The 18,223-nt window shown below is 39.9% G+C and overlaps 2 protein-coding genes and 1 long non-coding RNA gene across 5 annotated transcripts; 1 reads left to right on the forward strand and 2 right to left on the reverse strand.

Moving 5' to 3' along the window:
* Nucleotides 1-1,043: 1,043 nt before the first annotated feature.
* On the reverse strand, nt 1,044-4,465 carry LOC122416918 (probable pyruvate dehydrogenase E1 component subunit alpha, mitochondrial). 2 transcript variants are annotated; one of them, XM_043430069.1, is made up of 7 exons: nt 4,191-4,465; nt 3,904-3,921; nt 3,278-3,514; nt 2,887-3,105; nt 2,534-2,782; nt 1,869-2,117; nt 1,044-1,777 (listed from the first exon to the last, which is right to left on the reverse strand). In XM_043430069.1, exons 1-7 carry the CDS (start codon nt 4,239-4,241, stop codon nt 1,592-1,594), a joined length of 1,209 nt encoding a protein of 402 aa, XP_043286004.1. In that variant the 5' UTR covers nt 4,242-4,465; the 3' UTR covers nt 1,044-1,591. The 2 variants fall into 2 exon arrangements, with proteins under 2 accessions (XP_043286004.1, XP_043286005.1); XM_043430070.1 differs by lacking the exon at nt 3,904-3,921.
* Nucleotides 4,466-4,515: 50 nt separating this feature from the next.
* Nucleotides 4,516-7,100, forward strand: LOC122416919 (uncharacterized). The gene is made up of 2 exons (XR_006262191.1): nt 4,516-4,775; nt 6,866-7,100. It is a non-coding gene; the product is annotated as an uncharacterized lncRNA (long non-coding RNA).
* Nucleotides 5,536-17,287, reverse strand: Orct (Organic cation transporter). Of its 2 annotated transcripts, none has more exons than XM_043430068.1 (10): nt 16,875-17,287; nt 9,899-10,183; nt 9,333-9,624; nt 8,574-8,832; nt 8,240-8,408; nt 7,901-8,137; nt 7,497-7,711; nt 7,129-7,310; nt 6,915-7,051; nt 5,536-6,576 (listed from the first exon to the last, which is right to left on the reverse strand). In XM_043430068.1, the coding sequence occupies exons 2-10, from the start codon at nt 10,039-10,041 to the stop codon at nt 6,435-6,437; spliced, it is 1,776 nt and encodes a 591-aa protein (XP_043286003.1). In that variant the 5' UTR covers nt 10,042-10,183; nt 16,875-17,287; the 3' UTR covers nt 5,536-6,434. The 2 variants fall into 2 exon arrangements, with proteins under 2 accessions (XP_043286003.1, XP_043286002.1); XM_043430067.1 differs by lacking the exon at nt 16,875-17,287 and adding an exon at nt 12,448-12,661.
* Between the last annotated feature and the right edge of the window lie 936 nt (nt 17,288-18,223).

Here is an 18,223-nt window from a genome sequence, read left to right on the forward strand (position 1 = left end):
AAAAAAATATCAATAACTTTTTTTAAGTACGGTTTTTCAAAACTGAATAAAAAATATTTTTCGCAAGTTTGTTTTCATAGAATTTTTTTGTTCGTTAAAAAGGGTTTTCATTGGCCAGATTTTTGAAATTCCTCTTGACTTTGAGAAAGAACGTCTTCGCCACGTTTTCCTCCGTTTACACAATCGTAGGTCAGAGAAACGCTGTTTGCACTTGTTGGCCTCTGGGTGTGGCTGATTCTTATTGTTATATCTCAATTATATTAGGCTCATTGACCTGCGAATTGGACGGGCATCGATTACGTCCTTTTTTCTTATCTTTTCTCCCCTAAGAGTAAATAACGGAGGGCAGAATTTGTCTGGTGACGTCGTGACCAATCATTTCGAATATAACCTCATTCGCGCTTACACGTCCCTTTCTGTCTTCTTCGTTTCCCATAGTTTCGATCGATGAGACAATTCTCGTAATTCTCTTCAGCCCCTTTTTTCTTTATTTCCCAACATCAGTATTAATTTCCAGATCGTATCTTTTTATTCAGTGTTTGGTAAGAACATCCGAAAACTTGGTCGCCGATCTACTTTCCAAGCGCTCGATCTCACATCTAGCGGCTAATTTTGCAAACTTCTCGACAAACTTATCATCGATCGAGCGGATTAAATTGCAACGAAGCGGTATATATAAATATGAGAAATAAATTCTTATCGATCGAGTTGACAAACCTCCAACAGAAAACGAAGTAAAAATTTACCATTCATGTGCAAAAGTATTTAATGGTAAATTAAGGAAAAAGGAAATAAAAACATTCGAAATTCGCTAACTTCCGTATGAAATCACATGAGTGTCAATAAAGTTGCGTTTGTGAGCATGGCTTCGATGATTTCCCAACTCAAGGAGCCAGTACTTGGATGGGTGATCGCTTGCCTTGCACTTGCTCGGGCATCAATGACCGAGGAGCTCGGTTTTTTTTAAAATTCGATGAAAAGACGTCGTTATTACCAAAAGGATGTTAGAGGGAAAGCAGTGGTCGGAGTAAAAAAAGAATAAATGAATCCCGCATAGATTTATTTTCGTATAATACACAGTTTCTCTTTTTCCTTCTCGCGACGCTTGTTTCTCACACGTGTTACGAGAACGTTCGTCACTCAGGTACACCGAATAATAACAATAACAATTATTTAGATCGTTCCATGAGATTCGTTCTCGGTTGTTGTGCTTGTTCTCAATATTTATTTCTCACAATCGTACGAGCGTTTGACTTTGGTGTGATATAAATAATTTGGCAGTAAACGTTCGTTCGATTGAGCCATTTCGTCAAATGTTTCGTTCAGCAATGAGAAACGATAAGCGAGCGAGAAACTAACGATTCGTTCTCGTTTTCCCTTTATTCGTATTGGTTTCCTATGGTTTTTTCTTTCGTCGATTTAACGGTTTCGAATTCGCGAAATTATAAGACGTCAGTTCGCATCGAATTCTGTCCCGCTCCCTGTACAAGTGGCGATCCTATCGCTTTGGATATTCTCGCGTGCGATAAATTAACTAACTGAGATTTTTGCGAAGGGGAAAAAGCCACGGGTCGATCCGACCTCATCCTTCTCAAGCGTTCACTGCCGGACCCAAGTTCGCATGCTTCAACGGCGCGAATGGCGTCGTGTTTCGAATTTCCGGCTCCAAATTCTTCGCGTAAATATCCGTCGTCAACTCGTGCAACGGAATCTCCTTGTCCGATTTCGCTACCTTAACCGCCTCGTCGACCTCTTTCCTTATCTCCGTTTCCAATTGCTGCAATTAATTATCATTATTGGTAAGTTTCAGAAGCCACTTTTTGGGAGAGCGACGTTCGCATTTGCAGAGTCGTTTATTTTTGGCATACCTTGAGTTCGTCAGCAGTTACGAGATTAGCATTGAGAATTCTCTCCTTAAAGCTCGTGAGGGGATCACGAGTTTGTCTCACTTCTTGAATCTCTTCCCTCGTTCGATAACTCGTGCCAGGGTCGGACATACTGTGACCACTGTATCTGTAAGTCATCGCTTCCATGACGAGAGGTCCTTTGCCGGACGAGCAGTAATCCAGGGCAAAACGCGTTGCTTCTTTCACTGCGAGTACATCCATACCGTCAACCTGTTCAGCAAAATCGTAAACATGATTCTAATCTCCGAAACATAAAAACTATTGATGAAAATTCCAACGTTTCTTTGAGAATTGATCGAAGTTGTGGAGAGAATCCAGAATTATGAACATTTCTCAAATGACTCAAAAATTGAATTAAAAGTGGATAAGTAATCCTTAAGAGGATGGATCAGTCGGTATACCGCAACCGTGAGTGCGAGAGAGATAGTTGCAAATTTCGAAATCGAAATTCTTTGACACAGTTTGACCGATTAAAAAAAGGCTCTGTCAGTCGATTTTTGCCATCGTTCTGCATAGGCTGACAGAGCCTTTTTTTAATCGATCAAACTGTCTCAAAGAATTTCGATTTCGAAAATTTCAAGTGAGGTTAGTCGACTGATCCATACTCTTAAGCTTTGGACACTGACCCAAATTCCGGGAACATAATCTCCTCGTGTGTAGTATTCGGTACTGGCCGATGCACGATCGACACTAGTTCCCATTCCATATCCGTTGTTTTCGCATACAAATATGCAGGGAACGTCCCACAATTTCGACATATTATAAACTTCAAAGATTTGCCCTTGATTTGCAGCACCATCACCGTACAGAGCTATACAGACGCCACCGTCACCTTTGTATTTGTGGGCAAAACCGATGCCTGCACCCAACGGTACCTTGAATAAAATTTAAACTTTAATAAAGAAACTGCGAAGAAAGTTTTGTTCATTCGCTAATTAAGGCTGGAGGTTCATTCATACGAAATTTATTGAGTTCCTACCTGAGCTCCAACGATACCATTTCCTCCGTAAAAGTTTTTTGCATACATGTGCATAGAACCTCCTTTGCCTCGTGCATTACCGCTTTGACGTCCTGTCAGTTCGCTGAGCACTCCGACTGGCGAAATTCCCATCAAGTAAGTCCAGCCGTGAGCTCTGTAAGCTGTAATTACCGAATCTTGTTGACGCAGAGCTTGAGTCATTCCGACAGCTATGGCTTCCTGAAAATGATGCGGGCAATGATCGAGTTCATAATTTTTTTTACAGATGTGAAGCACTAAAGCTTGATCCCAATGAATAATTGATGCACAAAGTTTTGTTCCAGAATTTTTCAATTTTGTAATTTGAATTTTGCTGTTTCAATATTATCCAATTTGGAGCAAGTGAACTTACCTGTCCAGAGTACAAATGACAAAAACCTCGGACAATTTTTTCCTTGTACAAATTACCAGCAGCTGTTTCCATCCGACGAACGGTGTGCAATTTTTTGTAAATGGTCAGGGCTTCGTCGCGACTGACGCTGACTTTATTAGAGGGTCCAGATTCGAGTTTGTGAAGACGAAAAGGTTTTGTTTCGAAACTGGCTTCTGTTGCATAGCCATTTTTCTTGCTGGAGAAAAATGACAGGATCTGAAAGTTGCAAGAACATTGAGAAAAAGCAAATTCAAATTAGACGTGACGATGATTCAATGACCCAACAAAGAGAACGATGAAACAGAATCAGATAAACATTAAGCGCATGTACATTTGAGATTTTTGGTTAAAGCGTGTCAAAAAAAAGTATGCTTCATCAAAAACATTGGGAACGATGACGGACGGTTCTTGGATTTGAAAAAATTTTGACAGAACTGAAAAAGAATCAAATAAATTTCAGTGACATTGAAAAACGTAAATACAAAATTTACAAAAACGGAAAAAAACGATAGCGATAAAAAAAGAACTTTGCCATAGTGAAAAGTGATTTGTAGTGAAACGAAACTTCACGATTTTCGATGACATTGAAAAACATACATATTTACCTTGCTCCATGTACCGTACTTGATGCATGGCCCAACGTTTAAGATGTAAAAACGGAATAAATCACAAATCACGCGTTTTGTGAAGTTTACATGTATTAACATTAATGATAATTATAATAGCTCGTCAAATAAGGTTCAATGAAAAATGGGAACGCGATGTTATAGCAATGAAAAAAAAAAAAAGAGAGCAACAATTTGGCGGGTCATCGAGTGTATCGTGCACGCGTTTTTAGCGCGATTGTCAGATTCGAAATGTCATCGTAAGAAAAATTTTCAATTGAACTCACGTTTTTTCGCGATGCCTGTTTCCCGACGTTTTTCATGCAGGTCGCCATCATTTTTTTTTTTCACTTAGAGACGTTTATACAACGACGTTACAGGGATTGGAATTTGACAATTTTCGTAATTGTAAGGATTTTTCCAATAATTTTACTGTTTACAGAAACTTTGGTTTTTACGTTCGGAGGGAAAATGATTAAATACGGCGGGTGAAAATCAAGGAAATAACGTCTCGTAACCCGTTCGAGTTCTATCGTCGACGAGTACGACGATATACTGTGGCGCTCCGCGCGGACACTTGGTAAAACTCAGTCAAAATGCGTCAGTGATTGTTTTACTACGTAACAGCTGACTCTTCAGCGCGTGTACGTATATCATTAATTCGAGTGTGTGCCCCAATTATGACAATGTGAAGTCTATTCAGCGGACTTTTAGAGGAGAAATCCTCGAGAAGCGCTGCCCGATGATAGAAAAAGAACCCACGATGTGTATTTTTTTTATTTTTTGAATCATACCACGCGAGCAACGGCAGTTTTCCCGCGCGCTCTAGGAACTCGCTCTGTGATGAATTTGTTTGAATACAATGCAAACAGGTAACCTGTCAAACACCATCATATTTAATTTATTGTTTCCGCAATTATGAAATTTCTGGTGAATATAAATATTTGCAAAATTTTGTAATATTAAATTGTCATGCTTAGCGCAATAGTAACACTCCGAAACCTCGTGGCTGATACTGGAACTAAGTTTACAGGATTTTGAAGACGAGAATGCTTTTACGAAATATTACATTATGAAATTAGGTCCAGTCATCGTAGCAAAATTTCTATTCCGAGTTACATTAAAGCAATAAAAAATTACTAAAAAAATCAAAAAATCGATTCGAATAATTTTTTTTGAAGTGTATCCTATCGAAAAACGTTTCTCATAAAATTTGTTCATCACAGCATAGAGAAAAGGTCGAGGGTCTTCGTATCACGTTTTTAAATAACGAAGCATTAAAAAAAAGTTGCAATATCGTCATTAGAGCCCGAAGTATGGATATTTTCAAGTTGTTAAATTCTTCTGTTGCAATTGAGATTTCAAAACTCAAAAATTCGCTAGCCTTTTCTACGCTTCGCGTATTTTATCCGATCGACGCAGTTCCGTGAGAGCGGCTCAGTCAACAAATTCGACAACTTCCTTAAAAATGGTCGTAGAACAACGATTTATTTTTTAAATTTTACGTGATTCTTTCTCGCGTAAAAGATGATACCCTTAAAAGCAAATGTTCACCCCACAGCAGGCCGATGATCATCGTTTTTACCAATGCTACATAAAACCATGCTTAAAAATCAATTTTTTTTTTCAAAGTCTGTAAAAGCTTTCACCTGTATTTGGCATTGCATTTACACGAATAGTATACATAAAAGAGATAATTAAAAATTTGTCGACCTCTTACATGAGACATGTAGTTAATTAATGCGTACGAAATAAGTGACGAGGAAAAGAATTGTGCTAGCAGCGAGAGGGCAGGGACCTGTTTCGGTCGAGACGAATTTTTTTTCGTTAATTGTTCTGTCGTAGAACACACAGTAATGTAAACACACTGATTATATAAATTATTCGTTTCAGCAATGCGCGCAAGCTGCTAGTTCAGTCAAATCTTTGCGTGTCAAAAAATCGTTTAGTCGATGAGCATTGTGCGAATATAAAATATAACGGAGCAGTTTAATCGTTAGGTTTTCGATTTTGGCTGAACATTGTTCAAATAAAAATATAAATTATAGCAAAATTTTATTTTTGTGTTTTCGATTTCGGCTGGTCCAACTGTCGGGGACCGAACTGTGCATTTCTCATTATTTGTTGATGATTGTTTTGTTTTTTTCTCGTTAAAAGATACAAGAATAGAGATTTAATAACGGCTAAACTTACGTAATGTTTAAGTATGAACTATGAAGGATGGGGAGGGCGATTTTCGTCTTCATTTTTTCTTTTTTTTTTTTAAAGAGTTTCCGAACTCTGACATCAATTCGTGATTTTTTTTGTTTGTCCCTTTTCTTTTCATTTTCAATTCGTTGATTCGAGCATACCGGCAACCTGCAGCCACCGATAAATGGACAGCTTTTTTGACGCTTTTCGCCTCAGCTTTTCAGCACGATGCCTCCGTGCTCATTTATGATCGATGAAATTGCGATAAATACTGCCAATCACACCCATTCCACTTTTACAAATATCCGGAGGGAAAATTACTTCGGGATTCGTCACTAATGTCATCCATTTTGTTTCCGATCATGTACTCCGTTCTCTTGTGGTTTTAGGGGCTTTATGGACTCTATCTCGTTCAATTGCTCGTCCAAATGCTGCTGCTGTCTACGCCTTTTTCTCTTCTCCTTTTCAATACTCGACTCTTTCCTACATAAAAAAAAAAAAATCTTTAGTTTGTACAATGTTTACTTTTTAAAACGATTTTTCCGTTGCTTTGAAATTTTTCGTTATTTTCATGCTCTTCCTCATAGCCTTTCTGATTCTGGTGTTTTTACAAACTAAAAAACTTCCGATCTAAATTTCTCAACATATAAACACGAAAAAATCGAGCTTTTTGTCGTTTGGATGCCAGCAGTTGAAAATATTGCAAATTTCTATATAAAAAAATACAAAAATGAACAAAATACGCAGCTTTTATATTTTATATTGGTATCAGAGTAGAGGAGAGAGTTCAGCAACAAAGATGACTGAAACGCAGTACTCACTTTCCGAACAATTCGCCATCCTGTATGGACTCTGGTAATTTTTTGTTCAACGTCTCTGGCAGCAACAGCGAGACTACACCTCCGATTAAAGCGCACGTACCGAAAATCACCAAAGGGAAAGGAGTCCAAATTTCCGACTGTAAAATGCAAAACGCGAATATTAATAAATGAAATTGAAAATGCAAATATTTGACAGTAAGAATATTCGACTGACCAAATGGTTGATGTAAGGCGCTATGACTCCGCCTATGCGAGCGAAAGTCGAACTAGCACCGAGTCCAACGTTCCTTACAACTGTAGGGAATTGTTCGGCAGTAAATATGTAGATAGCACCGTACGACGACGTTATTGCTAATTTACCGATCATGGCGAGTGTTACGACGAGCCAGGGCATTCCTGCAACAAAAATCAAGCAAGTGAATTTGAAAATAAAGCATGACGAGGAGACGAAATATTATTTTATCCCTCTGCCTCTCCAATGGGGGCGAAAACGACGAAATTTTTCAGTGAGTAACTCGGCCTTTTTGCATTATTTTACCCTTTTGTTAACAATTTGGAAATTAATTAAACAAAAATATTTACCGGGAGGGACAAACAGCGTTGCGAGAAGTGCGACTCCCGAAACAAGCATGCATCCGCACAAAATTGTTTTTCTGCCCCACCGATCGAGAGTAAAAATAAGGAAAGTGTACGCAGGCACTTCGACGACTCCTGATATAACAAAATTCACGTAATCGTTGCCTCCGAGATTCGACGCATTCCACGAGAGACCGTAGTAAGTTCCACTGTTCACGAGCCTGAGAAAAAACGTTTAAAGCCTGATGAGTTGACAAAGTTTTACTTCCCAAAACAAGAATAAATTCTTGGCTTTAAAAATTGCTCACTTCAAATCTTAAATATTCGAGATAATAATGTTTCTGGAGATGGAAATGCTAAAAAATGATAATTTTACTCGGAAAAAAAAAACAACGATTGAACTGTCTCACCAATTGAAGAACAAAAGCATCGATTTCCGTCGTAGATTTGGGTAGCGGAAGAGATCGAGCAACGAAGGTTTCCTTATGTCAGGTGCTGTTTCGCCGTCCGTGTTATCGCTGAGCAACGTTTCGAGGCTGTCGCGTGGTATTTCGACACCGTTTTCCTTCGAAGCTTTGTGCAAAATATCCTTCGCTTCTTCAGTGCGTCCTTTAGTCAACAGCCAACGAGCGGACTCGGGGATAATCCTGTTTCAACAGTAATCACGTGATTGGTATGTAAATTCATTAAATTATTGTCGAAAAACTATTCCTAACAGTGAAGATCGCAATGAACGAATAGAGACTTGCCACCAATAAACGAGAAAAACGAAACTGGGCACGGTTATCGCAATTTGTAGCATTCGCCAGTCTTTAATGAGAGCGGCAAAAGCGGCTGTGAGGATATATCCGGTGGTGAAGAATAACTGACATCCAACACCGGCGACCAGTCGTTTCGAAGGTCCCACCATTTCGAGAGCTATAAGCAAAATTATAATTGAATTTTTTTATTATAATTGAAAATAAAAATCGACACATCACCGAATACAATTTTTCGTTGAGTTCTCGAGAAAAAATTGGCGATAATAAATCGTTTTTATCGAACAAGGAATAATCCTGGATGCTGTTCTTCTAAAATGATTACCGATAACGTAGGCCACGAGGAAAACGCCGCTCGTAGTTGATCCGACAATCAATCTGAAGATAACGTATGATATGTACTCAGGGGTAACAGCGACTAGAATTCCTCCGACCAGCTGGATGACTAAAGACAGGAAGAAAATTGGTCTACGTCCATATTTGTCGGACAAACCGCCGAATATCATCGAGCCAAGCATGACTCCTACCATGAACAATGAATCCCCCGTAGCTCTCAGCCACAATCGATCGCAAACCAAATTCCACTAAAAAATCCAATACAGTTTAGTCGTCATCGTTATTTTTATCAATTCTATTGTCAGACATTTTTTTTTTTTCCAGCATTTACACGAATTTTTCAAACTTTCGTTCGATCAAAACGGTCAAATTGGTCATTTTTCTGTGAATCATCGATATTCATTTACGACTATTATTTATTTGCAAAATGCGAGAAAATTTATGCCGTATCACAGTTCTTTTTTTATTATTATCTTTTTATTTAAATTTTAAAAACTGCGTTCAATCAAAATGCTTGGATTCAGCAACAAATATTCGTCGCAAATCGTGAATTTTTATTTCTCAAATTTGTCAAATCCTTTATCATTTTTCCTCGTAGCAAAAAAAAACGTTTTTTGTTTCATTTCAACGTACTTTCGTGTCAAAATAGTCAAATCGATGATTACCAGTGAAATCACAACGTTTCTACGAGTATCGATAACGTTAAAATAAATGAAAAAAATTAAAAAAAAAACCGTAAAATATTTACTTCAGAGGTAGTAGTGCTGTGATAAACGCTCGTATCGAATACGTAACTTTTGCACGGTACGGTTTCTTGGTGCAATGGTTTTTTCGCGATTTCGCTCGTAAATTCATTTCCGTTATCGTCCTCGATACCGGAAACGTTTAGTCTCGTTAAATTTAGAGCAATGTCGAGGGCCGTTTTTGTAGCGCATTGTGACCAACCGTTGGTTTCTTCATCCCACGGATAACTCGCATTCATAACATCGGTGGGTAACGCGTAACTCGCGTTATCAGGGTTTTCGTACGGCAATATACACCTGCAATTATTTCAATTATTCAATATCCTCACAGTCCAGAAATCTTCAACATTTTCATTGATTTACAAGAAACGAAAACTTTTGGCTCCCATTGATCAATGCTCGTTTCGATCATCAATTAATTCCATTACGACGAATTTGAATTGATTGCAATTCATCAAAAATCGACGATCGAATTTGTGAAAAGAAATAGGGAAAAAATCATTTACTCAATAGTACGAATCACAAAAATCTTTCTATTGGTAAATCAATAATGTAATAACTAATAATTAACCTCGTATTCATTTTGGCGCCGAGAAAGACTCCGGCGAGTTTGTGAAAGGCGCAAGATATTGCGGGAAGACAAAGCAGCAAGTAGATCCGTCGTTGATATTTTCCAAACTCGCCCATTCGCAGTATAACGTCGTCGTACGCCATCTTGGAAGTGTTATTTTGGCAAAACTATTATATATTCTCGCCAAAATGTTCTCTCGCGCTTTCCTTCAGTTTTTTTTAGTTTTCTTCTTCTTCAATTGTCCTGCAATGCTCCAGTGTCCAACGTGTCGCAGCTTCTGCTCACCTGCGAATTCATGAAAAATACGAGTTGAGGGTGATTCGAAAATCGAAGAATTTCAAAAAAAATTCGTTAGCTTTTGAGAAGAAAAATTGTCTTTTGAACTGCATAGCAAACGTTTTTCGAATTACGAAATAATGAGAAATACTCCGCTGATCGATTGCATTAATTTTTAATTAAGAGACGAAAACGAGGAAATGTTTTACGACGATTTATCGATCGGAATACTGACGTTGATTTAGTAATATCGTCTATTTTCGTAAATGAGAATTCTCAGACGAATTTTCAAACCGCCCTTGGATTTCGTTGTCTTTTGTTTACTGCGAGTGCTGCATCGACTCTGACTTTTCTATAGTTCTTCGATAGAGACCAATCAACACTTTGGTATTCTTCTTGAAAGCCTTGAAATCACAGAGAATCCGCTTTATTCGTGTGCAAAATAAATTTTGTTGATTCAGTCGTCAGGCAATGTAAAAATTAATCAAAGCAATACGATCGAAGGACGCGAGGGGGGTTCGGAAAGATTAATCGAACGTAAAACCGTGTCGGAACGAAGGAATTTCGAGCTAGAATCGTATTCGTATGTATAATTTGACTTTATATCTTATAATAGGACAAAGCCAGTTTTAGCCTTAGAGCCTAACGCTGAAAACGCAGCCAAATAATCCTCCCTCTTTCGCCTTCGCTCGGCTCGGCGTAAATCGTCCGATTTAGTGCATCAATAAGAGAAATTCGATAATCATAAATATTGGAGGTTGTCGCGGAGCCAGTTTTGTAATAAAAATAAAATATTTCACATCGAATTATTGTGATTTTAAGTGCATTTCGATCATTAAATTTATCACGTTTGGCTATTGGACATTTTTTCTCCATTACGAAATTATGAACAGTGCCAACATTTTTTAGGATTATTTTATTGAAATGAAAGTCAGATGCGCCGATGGGAGCGTCATCGGAATTCCGGTTTACTCATTGAAACTAATGAATGCGGTAAGAAATGAAATAATTTAAAAGAGCACGTGATCGATTCGTGAAGTTACACGTGACTGAGGAAAGCCTAAGTTCGCAATTTTCAATTCGCCATTTTTCAATGATTTTCTCTCCTCATATCGAGAAGGTTAACGCCCTCGCGGTACAAAAAAACGTTATTATGACATTGCTTCCTTTCGTGCGACCTTGAGCAACGAATCACTTTCAATTTCTTTTTATCATTCTCTCCTTGATAAGTCAAGGCCAACCACGAATCGGGTTTTCCTCTCACTTCCCCTTTTCTATCGGCTCCCGTATGTCGCTCGTCCAATTAATTATTGAATTCGCACGTGCACTTACCGCGCATTAAAACTCTTCGAAAATTTCGAAAAAAACCAGACTCGTGAAAACGGTATTGAAATATGAGCGAAAATAATTCATCGGCTTAGAGAGAGCGTGCGCGAAGAGTTGTTAGAAAAAAAAGTTTGACGAAGTGTTTACAAAATATCAAATATACGAATGATAAGAGATCGAGGCACGAGGCTGTTTTGTTGCCGAGTCGAGTTTCTGATCATCAATCAGTTATTGGACAGCTCTCGTACAGTAAAGTTAAAAAAAAAAAAAAAAAAACAAATCCTTCGCGATAAAAAACTTTGTGAAGATTTTATTTGAAAACCTGCTTCCCATAATGCGATAAACAGAATGCAAATTCGATGAGTCAGAATATTAAATAATCATTGTCGATTGATTTTCATTTGATTTACGCATTTTCCGTTTCTGCATCCCAATTAGATTATTCTAATCGATTTTCATCTGCTGAATTAAAAATTGCGTTATCCACTTGAAACACAGCTTCGTATCATGAAATCAGGAAAGAAACGAAACATTTTTTTTCCTCGGACACGTTTACATAAATCGAAAAATTCGTGAGTCCATCAGGTGCTTCATATCGTATGAAAACAAAAATATTCGTTTTGAACACGTTTACAGATGCATGATGCGAAAAACTGGCACACAAAATTGACCGATAGCAAGTACCGTGGAAAAAAGGATGGAAAAATTCGTTGTAGGTCGATGAAAAAATGAACTTGAACCTCGATCGAAGCGTTGCTGATCAATGATTATTAGTATTTTATTTTAGAGAAAAAAAATAAAAAACAGATTCGAGAAATCGTGTTTAATGTCGATAAAAATTGGAAAAACGATGAAATTTCCGTGAAAAAATGAGTGAGGAAGAATTAGCTGAAGAGGAAGCGGCGAGATTGAGAGAAGTGATAATTTTTGGATGGGACGAAACTCACATCGGTTGACAGTAACGTGGTTGGAACTGGACACAAAAATTTCTCACACTCGTTGGCTATTCCTGCATTCACATTTATAAAAATTTCTCATTTTTTAATATGTAGTTATATATATAAATACAAAATGTTGAATAGAATAAACGAAAAAAATTGATCCACCGGATAACCGAGTGCCGGTGCTCGCCGCGCGACGATTCGGCACTGACTGACACGTATTATACGAGAGAACTCCTCTGGTATTGAGTTTTGCCGGGCAAACGTTGCGCTTCTCTTCGCGCCACCAGTCACATCCCGATGAACCCGCGTAGCCAGTCGCAAACTCGAGGTGAGCGAGGTACGAGAATTCTATAAGATTCTCTCCTTCCCCTTCCCCCTCTTCCTTCCTCTTTCGCCTTTTCTCCTCCTTTTTTTCTTCCCTCTAAGCAACCAAACCAACCATGCTGTATGACGGCCCACGGCGAAAGAAGAAAATGAAGAGGAAGAAGAAGAGCGCGCGCAACCCCAACCAGCAGGTCTTCCTTCGACCCATCTTCGCTTCTTCTCGGTCTTGCTACATTTTTCAACAGTCTTAACTCTCCTTAATGCCCCTTATCGTCGTGTTACAATTTCCACTTTTTCAATTTCGAAATTTAAGCTTGAGTTTGTGTTTAGATGTTTAAAAATATAAAATTTACGACGAGTTCGATTATTCCCAAAGCGAAAGTTCATTGAAATTTTTTCGTAATATTCATCGATGCTAACTTCCTGGTCAATTTATACGTTAATTCATTTCGAATATAAATAAATTTTAAAAAACCGATATCTCTTGAAAACATTTGCATTATTTCACAATGCAGTGTTGTAAGGAAAATAAAAATGTAGGTTTTTCCTAAATTTTGGACATGGACAGTGGGATAACCCAGTTTCTACGTTCTTACTTATTTTACGATTATTGAATATCCGTGTCAGTAGATATACTGTCAGTTGTAATATAACGAGCGTTCATTTAAAACTGATGAAAAAAAAAAAAAAACTTCTTGTGACATCGCTCATAAGCGAAAAATGGTATGTGCAAGCGTAGCACGCTTGTGCTAATCAGGTAAATATCGCATTCCCAGTGTCTTCGTGTAGCAAACGGTTTTCCTCCCCCCTCCCCTACTCCTCTCTTCTTTTTTTCTTTTCTCGGCAGTAACTCTTCTGTCGCGGTGGATCATAAAAATGGGTAAAGTTATACGAGTAAGCTTTGGTAGTTGTGCGAAAACGCGAGAATCGTTGAAAAGTCATGGAGGCGTTAATCGTTGGGCAATCGTTTGCACGGAGCCATTTTTTTTCGGTCGAGTTGAACGAAGTGCCAGTACGAAAAAAAGGCGTTTTCGGGCGTTTATTCCGCTTGAAATATTGGTTTTGTTGAAATATTGGTAAATTATCACTTTGCTATCGAGAATAAAGTTCGTTCAACTTTTGTAATAATGAAATTGAAGTGAAAATATATTTCTTAACCTCGAAATCGCAGGGGCTTTGGTGTTCAGGCGAAAGGGGTATAAACGAGGCTCGGTTTTCAGTAAGATTAATCTTCGCTAAATCGTGTTTACATATATTTATGCACACATGCTTGGATAAGCATGAATTTTGAACAGGGACAAGTGGCTTTTATGAGCAAGGTGCGTATAAAAGGGAGAGGTTATAAAAAAAGGGCGGGTTCGATAGTCGCCCCGCTCTAGAGCGAACCAGCAGAACGATTCACCATAATCACCATGGCAAAGACGACGACCGAGAGAAGCGACGATGAGACGGTTTTTTATTAATCTCGTTATTTTTTTCTTCTCATAAAAATTCCTTCGCGCTCGCGTCCAGAGAAAGCACGCGGTTATCCCTTTTTAGATACTCATTGTCATGTTAGTCGGTGGCGGCGCCACCGTGCTGCCGCTCTCGGGGATACTTAACCGCAAAAGTCGAGCGAGTCTCTTTGCGATCTCCCAACATCAACGACGCTCTACACGAGCAACCGACCGCCAATCACGGCATATATAAGTCTCTCGAAGGCTATTTGTAGAGGTACTCTCTCCGCTAGTTCCCACCGGGCGAAAAATAACCGCGACTGGTTTTCTTCGCGGACGAAAAAATCCTCTCGCTCTTTTTCTCTTTCTCCCGTTCGCTGCCTGTCCTGTAACCCCGCCATTCTCTTCTGCCGATCTTTTCTTCACCCCCCTCGGCCCCTCCCGCTCTCTTTCACTCTTTTGCTTTTCGTTATTTTTATACTGTTTTTTTTCTTTTTTTTTCTTTTTTTTTTTTCGTTGTGGCACATTAAATTCTACGCTACTGCGGTGTGCAAAGTCGATGAATGCAACGGTGGCAAACCTGTCCTTGCCTTGCAAGGGCGTTCGTTCGCTCGAGGCGCCCCCACGAGGATTTGTACACCGACGAGCGTAGCTCTATGATTTGCATCAACTTTTTCCTCGCTCTCACTCCCCATTTCCTTCTCATCCGTCCCAACGCATCGTAACCGCGAATTCATATTTTCCAACCCCCAACCTACTCTCGAACTTTTCCGTACGATAAACACCCGTAATTTGCAACGAAACGTCACGAATAATTTCCTAGCCAGGCATTTTGGATGTTCATTACATTTTTCTCTAATAAACGAATTTTCGAGTCATTAGAAGCTAAACTTTTGTTGCTTTTGACACAACTGACGGCCTGTGAGCGGTGACACACGGAAAACTCAACGGATTCACTGCCTCCAAATAGACTCATTCATCGACTCGAATCGTAGAGTAAATGTTTTCAATAGCCTCTCAACTGGTGAACCGCCCGACGATGAGCTGCTCGAAATCTATTATCCGCTCGACGAAAAAGATCCGTCCATTTAAGGAAGAAAAGGAAAACGGATACCTGCGAAAAACAGCAGCAGACATGGAAGACAAACCTTCGATCTTTCATCGTCAGTTCAGCCCTTTTTCAAAAAAGGTCAACCGACCGGTCGCGAGACGTTTTAGTGTCGAGGACTCGGCACGAAATCGTACTTTTTTGCAAGCGTAGTCAAAGAAACTTGCGGAAATAATGGGGGAACTTGTTAGACGTAACGGAAGAAAAAAATGTTGTGGCAAGGTTTGGCACAGGAGGTTCTTCCGAAAAAAAAATCGTCTCTCAATCACAGAAATTTTCGTCCCGATTTAGCGCCCTCTGAGAGACGTAAATATCGCGAAAGAGCGCGCGTAGAATCATCAATTAGGCGAGGATTGGCGGGGTTTTTAGAACGGTATTACACGAGCGAGGCGTAAACGAGGGCAAAGCACTCGATCGGAGGCATAGCTGGAAGCGAGCAAAGGATAGCTCACCGTGGGAGCCATGTCGCCTAGCGCCCATTTGATCCACCCGAGCGCATACAAATGTAAAACTATAGTCGGTCGCGTCGTCGTTCTTTTTTGTGTTTACATAGCCGCATACAAACACTTAAAAACGACGGTAGGTTGCGCTGCGATTCGAAGTCGCGGGTTAGGCACCGGCGGAACATCGATCGAGTCCCCACCCCTCGAAACCCCCCCAAAAACACTACTGGCCTCGAGTCGCTAGGCGACGATGTCACGCTCGGCTCCTTCGGAACGAGCGAGACTTTGGAAGCTCCCGTTTCATCGATAAATCCGTCTCGAGGTATTATTCGCAAGTTTTTTCTGTGCCCTTTAATCTCTCTCTCGTGCCTATCGGCCATTTTCTCTTGACCCGATGTGCTCTTAAACTTCGGCGAGTTATTTACGATTCTACGGTGATTAAATGCTGATTAATTCAAGACATTTCTCGTATTTATAGACGTTTATAGGCCAATACGCGACGCGTGCGAAAAACGTGATGAAATAACCGTACGTATTGATGCCTCAAGCGTGCTAGTGTGCCTGTGCATGCGCGGACGAATTTTTTCGCCTTCAATATTTATCAGGAAGACGTTTTTTAACCCCGAACCGATATCCCGGGGTCGAGAAACAATAATCGAAGTGCGATTAGGATTTAAACGAAGGGAAAAATTGTTAATCGAGTTCAAGCTCTTCGATTGGAATTGACACCATCGGCATTGCGGTGTTCAAACTTTCGAGCCTGTAAAACTCGCTCGTGCTTGCGCGTAGCTTAGAACCCACGTGGCGAAAGTGCGGGGGGAGCGGTAAACACACACATACGGGAGCGTATAATACAGACAATTTCACACAAACGTCGAGTCACCGGCGCAGCAGCGAACCGCCGACCACTACCGTCAGTGGCCTCGCGTGATCGAAACAGTGTACTTACGAATTATTTTGTTTTTATATTTTCTTAGCAAGTGCCTATCGGTTAAATAATATCGTGGGAAATTAAAACAATAATTGAACAAAAGAAGAGTGTCGAAAGGTCTGCGCTACGGAAAGAAAAATAAAAGACACAAATGAGAACAATAAAAGTTGTATTACAAGTGCGCTCACCTGCGAATTATTTGACGAGAGTTCCAAGCCGGTGAAATTCACATCGGCAGATTGAATCGAGGGTGTAAATCCTCGCGCAACGAGAATGACGAAATTAGTCGCATCCTCGGAGAACCTAACCTCGCGAAGCCGAGGACGCCCCTTCACAAATTACCTTTTTTTCTCCTAATTATTGCAAACAATGTCAGCCGGAGCTCCCAATTTATCGATTATGTCGAATTTACTCGTTACTACTGCGTTCTTACACACGCACGCGATTTTCAAGAGAGCAACCGGCAACAGAAACAGCAGGGAGCAGAAAATCCAGGAACGGCGAAAGCGAAAACCTCCGTGTGGCAGGCAGCATGCGCACTGATGCTTTACTGGCTATTGCATCGGCTCCCCTACCCATAGGATGTCTAGCTCGCACATTAATTCCTCTTCACACACTCACAAACACACGCGCGCGCGCGCGCATTTGTACACACAACTCTCTCTCTCTGTCTCTTTCCCGCTCCTCTATCTTTCTCTTTCTCGCGTAATTTTATACAGGAGAACAGATACGTGTACACGCTCTTCTGTGTTTCTTGTACGGGTATTGCGCGCTTCACCTTAATCCGGCTGAAGAAAATCGACTCGGTATATTGAGAGCCACCGTTGGGAAGAGGTTTTCTTCCGATCCCTCGAAAAATCTACAAACAATGCGAGAACCGATCGGAAGTCGTGTTAAATTCCCCGAATGCGAGAACACTTCTGGGAAAGGGTTGTGAAACGTCGTCGAAAGTCACGAAAAATTCTTTGGTTACGCGCTATTCGAGCGACCCTTCAAATGCACAGTTCAACTCGATTATTCATCAAGATTTTATTTCTTCCTTGTTTTCGCTTTAGCAGACTTTCTTTCGCGATACAATTGGTGCTGCTGTGACGAAGGATTTACAGTTCTTTCGGACACTCCGGGGATCATTTCGAAGGGCGGATGGAGAACGTGAGAATTCTTATCGACTCGCTGAGACCGAGTTGATGCGCGATTTCGATGTTTCGCACACGAAAATTTTCCATCTCTTAACAATTATTTAAATGTCACTAAATAAGTTCGTCAAAAGCGCGTGATGATTTTTTCATAGGAATATTTACGAAATCGAATGAACAGGGCGAAAAACTACTCGAAAATTTGACAGAATAGATCGACGTCCGTAACAAGAATAATTCCAAACATTCGTCGCGTTTTATGCGATATTGGAATGACCCGAAACCCATAAATAATGTTGAGACGGCTCAATTTCAATTTCTGTACAGAGAGCATTCAACGAAATCCGAATGAATCGAACGATAAAATTGATACGAGTATTCCACGAAATTGACGGGAGATC

This window comes from Venturia canescens, chromosome 10 (assembly GCF_019457755.1).
Source record: "Venturia canescens isolate UGA chromosome 10, ASM1945775v1, whole genome shotgun sequence".
Taxonomy (NCBI): Eukaryota; Metazoa; Arthropoda; class Insecta; order Hymenoptera; family Ichneumonidae; genus Venturia; species Venturia canescens.